We start from the raw sequence: 13,074 nt of genomic DNA on the forward strand, positions 1-13,074 counted from the left end.
TCTTATGCAGAATCTCTTTCATTCACATTCACTCAACAGTCTCCCCCAACCTAAACTTTAGTCTATCGCATCCTCTTAAATAGAAACTCTTTTGTGGGGAGAATCTTTTATACACGTGAGTTGATAGGCATTCACATTTACCTTTTTTAAGAGTAAAAGAAAAGATCAATATATAATGACTTTGCTGCAAGATATCAGTTTATAAGTTTAAAAAAAAGATAAAGATCAAGAAATACAATTATTTTCTCCACTACAACCTTGTAAAGTTAATAGCTATTCAGGATTAATAAAATTTTATGAAGAGAGGAACTATAGAGACAAGTATACAAGAGTAAATAAAAACAGGCTTAACTCTCAGCGTGAAAATGCCTAAAAGTACAAGAATATGGATAATATACACTATAATTCTATTAACCTATAAAACCTTTGGAGCCAGCCATGACATGATGTGGAGCACAACTGCACAAGTACCCCCCTCCCTTACCTTGTAAAAAGCTGCAATGTCAAAAAAAGTAACGCAGCCATGAAATGCAATCTTTTCTAGCTGATCAAATAAAAAGTAGTAACGTTCTAATCAGAATAATCTTCCGAGTCACTCGAGTCTGAGCTTTCTTCATTTACAACTCTATTTGCCATACCATCTGAACCATCACTCATAATAACATCAGCTTCAGAACCCTCCTCTTCCTCCTCATCCTCCTCTTCTTCCTCTTCATTCCCTTCAATGACATTGTCATTGTCATCTTCAAAAGCCTCCAAGTGTTGTTCTTCATCACTCATTCCAACCAAATCCCTATTCCATCTGTTGGGGGTACCGTTAAAACCTATCTCCCAGTTTCCTTGACCATATTCAACTGCTTCAACATTGTCATCGGATTCCATTGCCTGGATGTTGTCATCATATTCATCCTCTTCACTGCTGCTACTCATCTCAGCAGCTTCCCTTAGGATGGGACTTGCCTTCTCATCACTCCAGTCCTCATCCATGATTCTCGATGGTTCTCTACTAAAATTGGGGCTATTAATGGCAGCCCTACTGCTCAGCAACAAATCTTCAACAGCCCTATTCTCCTCTCTCCTTTTCCTAACTGTCCGGCGGCCACGTCCACCTGCGTGCACTTGTGATCCTTGTCCCAGCTGTTCTATTCTTTGACTTAGATTCTCAGTGACCTTAAAATTGAGGCGGTCATTATCTCTTTTGGAATCATTTGTTCTTTTAGACAGCTTTTTAGTCCTTCCTTTGTCATGATTCACTCGTGCCCGTTTTTTGCTGCTTCTCACGATTTTCATAGGGGCAGACTTCACTTTCATGAATTCATCACAGTCCATATATGATGGTTCAGCCGCTTTAGTAGATTTAACAGAGGCATATCTTGAAGGAAGCTTCTGCAAGAAAGAAAAACAAGTTAGATGATTAATGTTGGTTAATTAGAATGGTGCGGTATTTTCCAGCAAAATAGTCACAACCTCTCCGCAATATTTGACACCCAATCTGGCTCAATAAATGTCTCAGACAAATTAATCACTAAAAATCTTTCATGGGATTACTGACCAACCAACCAACCACATTGCAAAAGTTTAAAAGCAAAAGCGTAGTAAAAAAATAAACAGAATACTCACTATGTATCTAGCTTCTTTCTCCTGATAGGGCTCAGGTTTCTCAAGCTTAACGTAGGAGATTGATGTGTCAAGCTCAAAAAGTCTGAGAGACACAGCTGAAGTGGTCCGTGGAACCCATGGAAGAACAGTAACTGACTTGAGATCCATAGAAGTAAGTGCTGCACTCTCAGACATAGTGTTCATCCCCAACAAATCCCCAGTTGTAGCAAAAGGTGATGATAAAAAGACTCGCTTTAGTGCTCTCTCAAATAGAGTCAATATCTGCAATATGAATTGTTAGATATTGAAATGTCTTAATAATTGATTCAGTCTTTAAAATGCTGCAGAGATGTGGAATATAAGTTTCTCAATGAAATGGCAAACCTGTAGAAGTTCCTCAGCAGAAGATGATCTGCTCAACTTTACACCCCAAAGCCTCCTAATATCCTCGGTCCAAATTGACTGAAATGCTTCAGGTGGAACAGATACCTATAAATCAGAATGTCAATATAATATATCCCTCAAAAAGCAAAGAGGTCAAGGTAAAAAGTGAAGTATCTAAGTATATTATCAACTCACCTCAATAAAAGCCAGCAGAGCCTTAAGCAACCTTGTTCGCAGTGGAAGAGGAGATTCCGAAATACAAATATCTTTGGCTAACTTGTCTCCACATTGAATTGCATGTTTAGAAACATTTAATCCATCATTTGACGGAAAAGTAAGGTGGCAATGATTGCAATGGGAGTCTTCCAAGCAATAAAGGTTGAGACAGATATCACATATGTCAACCTGAGGTTTGCATCTCTTTTTTCCATATTTCGTTGCACATAATATTGATGGGTTATAGCATTCCTTCCACATCCATTTTTGAAAATCTCGATACCTTCTCAAGGCAGCTTTCTTGTCGCTCTCGTTTTTTCCAAGCTCAATTCTGAAGGATGACGAAGTTTCTGAAGTATCAGAGTTCAAGCCACAAAGAGTACTACTAGGACTGTCAGAGCTAGCATGGTGATCGGGACTGGAATCCGTTTCATCAACTTCATTTTTAACACGTATTTCATCTATGTTTCCAATTTTGGCACATTTTGCATTCTTTTGAACAGTTTCCTTAAATGTATTCTCAATCTTGAGCAACATTAGTCGCAAATGTGATTCCCTGATCCCTCGTGAATCCAGTGAATTCAGAAGTGTGTCAAAGGCCTACATACAATTAGTTAAATATATTATATTAGAACTACTACAACAAAGTGGTAAACAACATTTAAATTCTCAAAATAGTAGCACCGAATGATAAAAAGCACAACAGACTCAATAACACTTCCTCATTTGGCTAGCTAAAAAAGAATACATAAGAGTGAAACTTTGGAAAGAGGCAAACGAAGGGATGACTTGGAATAAAAATGTTCATATTTTTAGATCGAGACAAATGCCTAAAATATCATGAGACGCTCTTCATCACGCCCAATGCAGAACATTTGAAACATGAAACTACGCATGATATTATGATTGCAAACGGATTGGTGTCCCTGTCATGGTGCATGGAGCTCTGTGCAAGAAGTATGTATGACACATAAAAGCACATGTGCCTCCTGAACAAGTCACGTCAGGGCTTTGGTGGTTGGCAGGATGGATTGGGCTCAGCATTCAGCGGTGTTATTGGCCAAAACAGATGTTAGTAGATGTAAGTGAAGGGACAAAATCAAACAAAAAGGGGATATGGCAGAGAGAAAAATGACTGGTTATGACCAGAGAACTGCGGATGGGGCTGGATGTCGCCATGTCCAAATTTAAGGAAACTAAACCGCAGAATAGTAATAGGACATGTTATATGGGATGAGACCATGATGAAAATATAGAGCTTCAGTAAAGGTGGAAATTATGATATTCAATATAGTATCTCAATCCATGTTAGGATCCTAGGATTTCTGATCTATCATCCTCTTCCCAATTATAGGCAGGATCTCGGTTTTGAATTTTGATAACATTGCCAAAAACCATTGAGCTAGCAGAGAACCTGTGAAGTGAATGAACCATGCAAACTGGTTTTCTGTTTAATGTTGGACAGATTGTTAAAACCTCAGCTGCCAAACATAGCCCCCCAAGTTAATGGAAATGTCATTCTACAACTACAAAGTACACATTCTTTGTTACATCTCGTTTCAGTACTTCATTTGTATATATATTTCTAATCATGGTTAAATTGTTGAACCACAAACTAGTTCTTTATTAGCAGTTCAGTGTATAGTTCAATTTCAAAACACTGGAATGAATTATCACATCTATCAAAGTTAGAAATGAAATGATCGGCAAAACATGGAACAGCCTATTGGGTAAAGAAAAATCTATTAAAGAAAATACTACAAGACAACAAACTATTTACCTCTTCGGAATCAATAAGCCTCCATTTTCCATCATGATATTCAACAAAGATCCTGCCCGAGCCAGGATCATTGCAGGAAGAAGATGCCACAAATTGCCAATATCGATTATGTCTACGGTCTTGCCCGAGGGGTAAGGATCTATAGATGTACATCTCCTCTGCTATGTGGGAAATATAAGATTTTAACTGAGATCGTGACCGTTTTGAATATTGTGCAGATAACATAGTCTGAGGATTATCAGGACCTATGCAGAGATCTTGACCTGATGAGAGCTTTTCAGATAGGTTTTGTCCAACAAGAGCTAGACTTTTATTGTCTGCTTTGCTGGGAGAATCCTCATTATTATTGCAATTATTAATATCAAGCAATGGGCTTGGATTGCTCTCCACTGCAGCACATGCGAGCTGTGTTTCAACCTTGATACCATTGATAGAAGGAAAATCTGACTTATTGACATTATCATCTTTCACGCGAGTTTTATCAATGTGTGCCTCTGCCAACATTTGCTTCTTCAGAGCATTTGCTGCTTCCAAACGATCCTAAACAACTCTTCATGTCAATTTCATAAACAAATACAAAAATCAAGTTAAGAATATATTTATGGAAAAAGTTTACCTCGAGAACAACACGGATTGAATTTCCTTCATTTGCCACACCAACCAATACAACAAGAGCATTTAATCGCTCCTCTACACTGAGATCAGAATATTCTCCTTCAGTAAGCCCTTGAATCCATGACTCTCCAGACTTACTTTCATCAATTTCCATATTATCTTCGCCTAGATTTCTGGCACTTAGATTTTCACAAGCAACAGGTTGTCCAGAAACAGCACTTGGATAATCAGCATTCTTAGAACCATTGTCAGGAAAACAAGGTAGATCCTTATTGAACTCCTCTTTAAGTTTTCCATCATGACCTTGATTTTCTTTTCCATTTGATGAGAAATCATTAAACAGTTCAGATGTTTTGTGAACACTTGAAGGATTAACCAAATCATCAACTTCAGGATCCTCGTCAACTTCACTTTCTGACTCTTCTCTTTCAACATCATCAGCATCTTCTTCAGCTAGAAACCCATTTTCAAATATCTGAATTTTCTTTCTTGCTTCAGAAAGAATGGACTCAGCATCAGTGGGGTCCTTCCTAAATGCAGCACGTACACAATAAGTTGATGGGGCTACTCTTTCAAAAAGCTTGGCATCTCTTGTCAAAGCAACAGAAATTGATGCCTCGGGTGTCTTGCTGGTCGTCAGGTCCCGAAGACCGGATTTCTAATAGGTAGACAGACACAAGTTAAGAACAGACTTGACAATAAAGAACGTCTAATATGGGATATGAAACTCACCTGAATTTTTTCGGCAAGCTCTATTACATTCAATCCATCTCCATCCTCTAGTGAGAGAACATGAAATGCTGCAAATTTAACTGTTCCAGGAGTTAACCGATGCCTAGATCTCCGAGGACCTAGTAAACCTCTCTCTTGCATTTTTGCAACGGCATTTACAGCTGCTGAACCATTACGAAGTGCAGAAACGACATCTTCACAACTTCTTCCCTGTAATTAGATATAGAATGTGATTCACTTAGACAGGGCAATAAACATTAATACCCCCATATAAATAGTGAACTGTCGATTAAAATCCATGCCAAGAAAAACTTGATAATGCAAGCTTCAAAGGTACCAGCTGAACATATAAGCTGGTAAGAAACTGAAGTTATATCTAAACTATATTTCTCATCCTTAAAATCACTAAAATATAGCAGCTGAAATTTTAAAAAGAAAATTAAAGAAAAATGAACCTCGTTTTTATTATTTGCACGTGAACATGGAATACTGCTTTTCTTAAACTGCGGTCCATATCCTGCAGATAATGCTAGCTGTCGGAAAATTTCTGGCCATGTCAATTGATTTAAGTGCCTATGCCAATTCCGTATGTCAAAGCCCCAAGCATACGCCTATCATAAAAATGGCAGTTATAGACTGGATTCCATTGAATAAAACCACTATTTCTCTGAAGAAAGGACAAGTGTAATTTAAGAAATATCTAAACTTACCCCTTCCACAATCTCTGGATGGCCGCCTCCAGAATTAGCAGCACCATTCTGATTCATTCCTAATCCTGAAGAAGGTGTCCTTGCAACATCTTCAATGTCTTTCATTATCACCTTAAGGAGAGAAACATGTATCTCACCCAACAATCTTGAATCCTGGGATAAGTAATTTGAGCACCCAGAATGAGCAAATATAGTGCACAAAATAGTTAAACTGATCAAACAATATCACAAGCAAAGGCAAGACTGACTGACATAATCGTGAAATGCTTGCACGAACTCATCAAGAGTAAAAGGCCATAACTCCAAAACATCAGCAAAGGTAATCAAAAACCTCCAAACCTGAAATAGACCACCACAGCTTTCAAACCTCAAACCAAGCAATAAGCTAATTCAAGAATAAACACAGTGCAATATGTAGATAAGAAAATCAGTGCATCCACAATACTGCTAATCCTACAAACAAGCTCCATACACAAAAATAACTTTTTCAACTTAGACTGCAGAGTAGATTTTCTAGTGACTGCAGAAGGCCAAAGTCACATGCAACATTTACCAAAAGCCACATCCACATCAGATAACTTATGGATTTGGCACATTGTTGTGCATGTATGTTATAAGGAAGCAAAAGTTGTGATGAGAACAATACCATGAGGAGGTTGCCAATATTCTCTTCTGAATTGATCCACGGTTGGATGGCAAATGGTTTTCTTAGCTTTACATTCTCGGGTGGGAAAAGACACAATGAATCTACAATATATTAATAAGGCTTCAGTATTGAAATTCTCCTTTTCAGTATCTCTAGATAAATACTGAACAATCAAATGATTTAATTTGAAGTTACAAAAAACAAAAAATATCTCACCCCTAAATGACTCAATGTTTTGCAAAGTATCAAAATCAAGACGGATAATAGAGGGAAGCCCCTTGCTTGAGGCAGCTAACTCCATCATTTCCAGCTGTTCGTCCTCAATAAGTTCCATGGATTCCTTAGCTATTTTACGGGCAGTTGCCTTCTCAAGGGCAGCTTTCCTTCTCTCTTCATCTTTCTCTTTTCGAAGCTCTTCTTTTTGCCTCATTCTCTCAGCCTTTTTAAGATAAAACATACAGAAATAGAATATATATTATCAAATTTCTAATTATTAGCCAAAATAAGGCCATCCCAATTGAACTTAAAAACTTACTTTTAAATTTTCTCTCAGCAAATACTTTTCCCTTCGTTCACTTTCACGTTTTTCCTCTCGTTTTATTCTTTCCTCTTCACGCAGTCTCTCACGCATCAATCTCTCTTCTTCCTTTCTTCTTTCACGATCTTGTCTCTCCACTTCTTTTTTTACTCGCTCCTCATTCTAAAAAAATAGAAGGGAAAAGTAGGGATTAGTTTTTAAAAAATGCAAATGTGAAGTTGTTATACCTGCACAAAATGTGTGACAACAGGCTAAACTAAATTCATCTCAATAAAACCTTTCGTCTGAGGTTTTCTTGTTTTTCGAGCTCTTTCCGGATTCTCATATCATTTGCTTCGACATCCCTTGTAATTTTGGCATCATCACCCTACATACAGTCAAAAAACATAAAAATCATCCTTTGAAAATAGAAGATGATATAGTTTGAAGAGTTGAAGATTGAACAATGCTACAACATTAACTACTACAGATAGCTCAAACATACCTTTCGTTTCCTATCGATATGCATTGCATTGTTTTGCAAAATTTGTCCACTAGGTGAAGCATAGGTATTTTCTGGCCCAACAGTTTGGCTATCAGTGAGGTGGGAGTTTATTCCAACTTCCCCCGTACTTGTGTACAACTCCCGTGAGGGGGCAACATCATTGTCCCGAGGAGGAGATTGGAAGGGACTCACTTGCTTGCCTTGTTGAGAGACACGAGAAGAATGACCCTTGATGCCATGAATTCTTGGTAGCCGTTCATTTCCAAGCACAGACTGAGGCTTTTTGGATGGACCCTCCTTTGGAACATGTAAATTAGATTGGCTGAACTGTCCAAAAGCATCAGATCTAGCGCCGGACTGGTTTGGTGAATATTGATATTCAGGTAAAGTCCTTGCCAAAGCCTAGAGTAAAGTTCATTTCAAGTCAAGCTTAAATAGAGAAATCAAGCAGTAAAAAACTAAAAATAAACATCACTAGCCATTCAAAAAATAAAACATAGAACAACTGCAGGTTTTCAGCTCCTCAAACCAATGAAGAAAAACAGACAGAAGAATATTTGGGTCAAAAGAGCATTTAAAAGATTATCCACAAATTCACGATAAAAGATACTACAAAAAATAAACATCGTAGACATAAAAACTTACCAAGAGAACGCCTAAGTCTAAACATACAATTGACAGCAAAAGCTCAGGCTAACTCACCATTTTTCCCTTCTTCCATTTTCCTTGTACAAAATTAGCATCTAAATAAAATATGGCTAAGAAATAAAAGTGAGTATTTATAAATAAAAAAATAGTCAGTGTTTGTGGAATCACGAGTCTGATTGTAGAATCGCACGGTCATACGATTCCGAATGGGATCTATATGTTGTGATGCCGTAAAGATCATAGCTTTTGGGATTGCTTGAATCTGCGGCAGGATCACAGAATTCGCAAGCCAGATTACTGCAAAATATTACCCAATTTGGGTCGAGTTTGTGCGAAAAAAACTGATTTTTTTAATGCTAACATGTTTAGGTCAGGTTAAGAACCCCAGTTTTAAAATTTAAAAAAACGTCAGTTTTCTTCATCTTCCTTGTGCAATCTACCCTGTTTACGGAAAAACACTTCCATATTTCTAGGGCTGCCACTGAGTGTTTTTCTTGGTTTTAATAAAGCATCATTGTTGTTGTACAAGTTCTTCTGTTTCCGGCAACTGCCACTGAGTGTATTCCTCTGTGGCTTGTGCTGTGTAAGTTCCTTGTTTCTGTTGTTTTTTCATGTTAATGGCTTCAAACAGTGCCTCCCTACTTATGAATTTATTGTTATGGTTATGAACTTAGTTTAATGTTGTAATCCAGAGGTTGTCTTATTCATCTGTGATCATTATGCATGCGTACGTGCGTGCGGATGTGTTGTGATTGTGTGTGTGTGTGTGTATATATATATATATATATATATATATATATATATATATATATATATATATATATATATTTTCAAACCCCTTCCTATCTTGCATAGACTCTGGATTTTTAAAACATTGAATTTAGAAGTTTGTGTATCCCTATTTCAAAGCTGGTAAATATAAAAGCACAAGAAGTCAAGAACTAAAGATATACACAGAGCAACTAACATGAAAGACAAGCATTTAAACTTAAAGAATGTAGTCATATACTCAATCATCATAGCTACCTCCAAGTTCAGACAAGGTTCGTTTTATTGACCAAAATATACTATATTGTTATAATATAGAATGAAGAAAACCCACCTTGTTTGTTTTAACATCATGTCTTCCATATATTTTACTGTCATAGGCAAGACGAGGTCTCTTCTGGTGTTCTGCAACTGCTGATCCAAAAAATATATAATGAAAGTGTTAGTAGCAAAACGTGGTATACTACAGATCACAAACAATTTATACCATTATATTATTGTTTCAGCTTTCAAGCAACTTCCTTCAATAACAAAAGGTGTAAAAAAACTGCAGCATTCAGTAACACAATCAGTGAAGATAAGAGGCATAATCATTTATACCTATAGGCGCCCCAAATGCATCTGGTGGCAATTGATCAAACTCTATTCCTAGAATGGGACCATCTTCCCTCAATGGTTCACCTAACTGATCCTCCACACACGCAATTGCTCTAAGCTCCATTTCAGCCTGTGGGGACTCATAGTAAACAACACTGACTGGGACTGCATACCGAGGCTCGAACCGGGTGTACGGACTCGAACCTGAACCCGACCCTGATCCATACCCATTACCATGATCAGAACCTAACCTAGGGTCATCCACCGGAGAATCCGGCAAAGGCTCGGCCACTGGCTTTCGCGACGCTGTCCCCTTTTTGGGAGCAACAGGCTCCTTCTTAGGAGCCGCCGACTCCTTCTTATCCTTCAATCTCCTGTGGCAGAACCACATCTGCAGCTGCCGATCTGTCAACCCCAACTTCTCAGACAACTCAACCCTCACAGGCTCCGAAGGGTAATTATCCACTAATCAAACCAAAAACATCACAAAATTAACCAAAAATCTTCAAAATCGAGAATTAAAACACAAAAAACCAAAACCTAATTTGTGAAATTGAAGAACAGAGAGGAACTTACATGCATAAGCTTTCTCAAGGGTTTCAAGCTGAAACGGCGTCTTCATCTGTCGCTTAGGTTTGCTCTGGCCTTCATTGTAAACAACAATCTTGTTATTGCTTTCACCGTGGTTGATATTGTCATCGCTGCCACCACCCCTTTTCCGATCACTCTCCCCCTCCGAACTACCCTCCCCTTCCATCGACTCAAACCAATCAAAGATCGCAGCTTTGCTCTCTCTCTCTCTCTCTCTTTTCACAAAACCTAGAAATCGCAAGAACCCTCAAAAGAAGAAAACACAAAAACTAGGGTTTGGCAAAAGAATCAATTTGGTATATTTTCTCATTTTCTCTCTCTTTTAAATCAAAATTCCGTGATACTCAAGCAACGGAACAACACAAGATTTCGATATCTTTCAGAGATCGAAATAATAATTAAAGATAACATCAAAAAGAAAACGAAGAAAAAAAAAGCGTGCAATGAGAAATTGAAAAGAAAGAACAAGGAAGAATAAAAGAAGAGAGAAAAACAATTAATTTAAAATAAATCCCAATCGAAAATCCAAAATAATAAATCAACACAACAGTTGCTCTTGACTAGTATAATTTCAATTTCATCACAACCTTTCATATTAATTTCCATTTTAAAAAATTATAATTATTATCTTTATCTTCTCGAATATTAATGAGATTTGATTTTCTTTTTTATGAACGAACGGTGTGATTTGTGAGTGGAATAGATAGTGTGTGTAGGTTGTTCCTGTCAATCTTTTTGTTCGGGTTTAGTTTGGGTTTCTACCTTAAATAAATGTGTTCGCGTTATCTTATGTTTTTAAATTTTAAATGTTCTTGTCTGGGATTTCTATTTCTATTTTTTTACTTTATAAATTATAGTATATTTTTGTGGTTTTTAGAGTGTGAAATGTAGCTGATTGGGGAAATTTGGATTAAATGTGTTGCTGATTTTTTGGTTTTTAAGAAAGAGATGCGATAGGAATGAATTGCTGACTCTGCTTGAGGTTTGGTTAGTTCTATAAAGCTTTTGTAGGCTCAGAGGTTAGGTTTGGTTGATTTTCGTTGAGTTCGTATGCAGCGATGTTTCGCGTTTATGTTTTTGTGGGCCCCGTTTGTTGCCTGGGACCACCATAAGAAATTCGGGTTTTCTTTTTTTGGAAGTATTTTTATTGCAAGGAAAATATTTCACTTTGACTTTTAATTTTATCTTCTCTAATTTTCTTAAAAAACACTTATATTCTTTTTCTCTTACCTTTTTAACCCTCTTTGGATTCTACGTTTTTTAATTAATGATTTAATGATTAATATATTACTTTTTTTTTACACGTGAATAATCTATTACTTAAACAAATATTTATATAAAATTTATTCTCGTTCTATTTGAAGCGTCGCGAAAAATACAGAATCACCATCGGATTTTATTTATTTCAAAGAAAAGGAAAAATAACGATAAAACCCCAAATGAGAGAAACGGTCTCGCAGCCAAGAGCGGATTTGGAAGTCGGTTATGTAAGGGGAAGGTATTAGCACTCATCATATTCATGGTACTCCATGGGAACCACTTGCTCGTATCAAATGTGTATGGATGTTTGTTTATCTGTAAATTGTTTGCTATTAGGAATGAGATGAGAGAATAAGACGGGGAGAAAATAAGTTTTAAGTTAGTGTGCTCGCCAAGGATTTGGGCCCTCATGCCTACGTATCCCCATACGTGCAATGAGGAAGTCAGAGTTTCGTAGTTCGGCTCACAAACGGAACATTTGTTTGGTTGCTTTTACTGAACAATATTGACGTTCGCGCGCTACTGTTCACTTGCTTGTATACTCTGTCATGGGAGCGGAAAGTATTTGCTTGTTTGCGGTAAAGTGGATACGTTTGGTTCGCACTCTATCAGTTAAACATTACTTACTCGCACATAGAGGCTTAAGCTTCGTTCACGGTAGAACGCAAGTAACACGTTCTTATTGAAAGATTTTAATGAGTGCACTAAGGCAAAAGATGATTTGATTTATTGAGGTTGATTTTATGTATGGAGACAAGCATCAGACTCTTGGCTAGATACAGTCAACGGTCCAATAACTCCGGAGTTGAGAGGACAATGTTGTCCTAACCACTCTTTTTCATCCAAAAAAAGAGATTTGAATTGTGAAAAGAGTTTGCCAAGTCTAATCATTGGAACTTAGAGGGCGACAAGTATCTGACCCTTGACTAAATACGGTCAACGATCAAGGTACTTGGGAATTGAGAGGACCATGGAGTCCTAACTACTCTTTTTCTCCCTCATAGCACCTAGATCTAACTTGTTTGAATCATTAGATATTTTAAGGGGGAAATTCAAGTGTCGGATCCTCTGGCTAGGTACGGCCGACAACCCAAGTACTTGAATGTTGTGTACAAACACGTACACCTCATTTCACATTCCAATTTATTATGAAGATGGTTTTGAAAAAGGAACTTGACATTAAATCAAGTATTTGAATTTATTATGAAAAGTGTGAGTGAAGAATGAAGGTGGGAGATAGAATGAGTGTGAGAAGAGAATGGAGAAGAGAGTGGAATAAGGTTGAGAAGAGAATGGAGAAGAGAAATAGAATAAGGTTGAGAAGAGATAGAATGGATGGAGAATACTTGACGTTGGATCAAGTATCCACGTTATAATGGTGTGAATTTTATTCGGAAAACAACTTACGTTGAATCAAGTACCTTTTATTTCTTTTGAAATGATTTGTTTATCATTTTGTATTTTATTTTTGTTATTAACATGCATGGTGAACTAACTAGAAAGCAG

The 13,074-nt window shown here is 37.2% G+C and overlaps 1 protein-coding gene across 3 annotated transcripts; it reads right to left on the reverse strand.

Annotated features, from left to right (window-relative positions):
* Positions 1–219: 219 nt before the first annotated feature.
* Positions 220–11,284, reverse strand: LOC127108065 (homeobox-DDT domain protein RLT1). 3 transcript variants are annotated; one of them, XM_051045430.1, is made up of 18 exons: positions 10,294–11,284; positions 9,721–10,182; positions 9,455–9,531; positions 7,705–8,106; positions 7,498–7,587; positions 7,218–7,382; positions 6,899–7,121; positions 6,683–6,783; positions 6,289–6,375; positions 6,037–6,189; positions 5,782–5,937; positions 5,327–5,536; positions 4,596–5,252; positions 3,980–4,519; positions 2,179–2,799; positions 1,984–2,088; positions 1,621–1,881; positions 220–1,386 (listed from the first exon to the last, which is right to left on the reverse strand). In XM_051045430.1, exons 1-18 carry the CDS (start codon positions 10,472–10,474, stop codon positions 571–573), a joined length of 5,307 nt encoding a protein of 1,768 aa, XP_050901387.1. In that variant the 5' UTR covers positions 10,475–11,284; the 3' UTR covers positions 220–570. The 3 variants fall into 3 exon arrangements, with proteins under 3 accessions (XP_050901387.1, XP_050901388.1, XP_050901386.1); XM_051045431.1 differs by having other exon boundaries at positions 220–1,383; positions 9,455–9,534; XM_051045429.1 differs by having other exon boundaries at positions 9,455–9,534.
* Positions 11,285–13,074: the final 1,790 nt, after the last annotated feature.

Source organism: Lathyrus oleraceus, chromosome 7 (genome assembly GCF_024323335.1).
Source record: "Lathyrus oleraceus cultivar Zhongwan6 chromosome 7, CAAS_Psat_ZW6_1.0, whole genome shotgun sequence".
In the NCBI taxonomy this organism is placed as follows: Eukaryota; Viridiplantae; Streptophyta; class Magnoliopsida; order Fabales; family Fabaceae; genus Lathyrus; species Lathyrus oleraceus.

Excerpts from the sequence above, each read along its gene's own strand:
- LOC127108065 (XM_051045429.1), bottom strand. The coding sequence starts at position 10,474 with ATGGAAGGGGAGGGTAGTTCGGAGGGGGAGAGTGATCGGAAAAGGGGT. Across the intron at positions 7,588-7,704 it reads ATATCGATAGGAAACGAAAG|GGTGATGATGCCAAAATTAC; the intron begins GTATGTTTGAGC and ends GACTGTATGTAG. Across the intron at positions 1,387-1,620 it reads AGAAAGAAGCTAGATACATA|AAGCTTCCTTCAAGATATGC; the intron begins GTGAGTATTCTG and ends TCTTTCTTGCAG.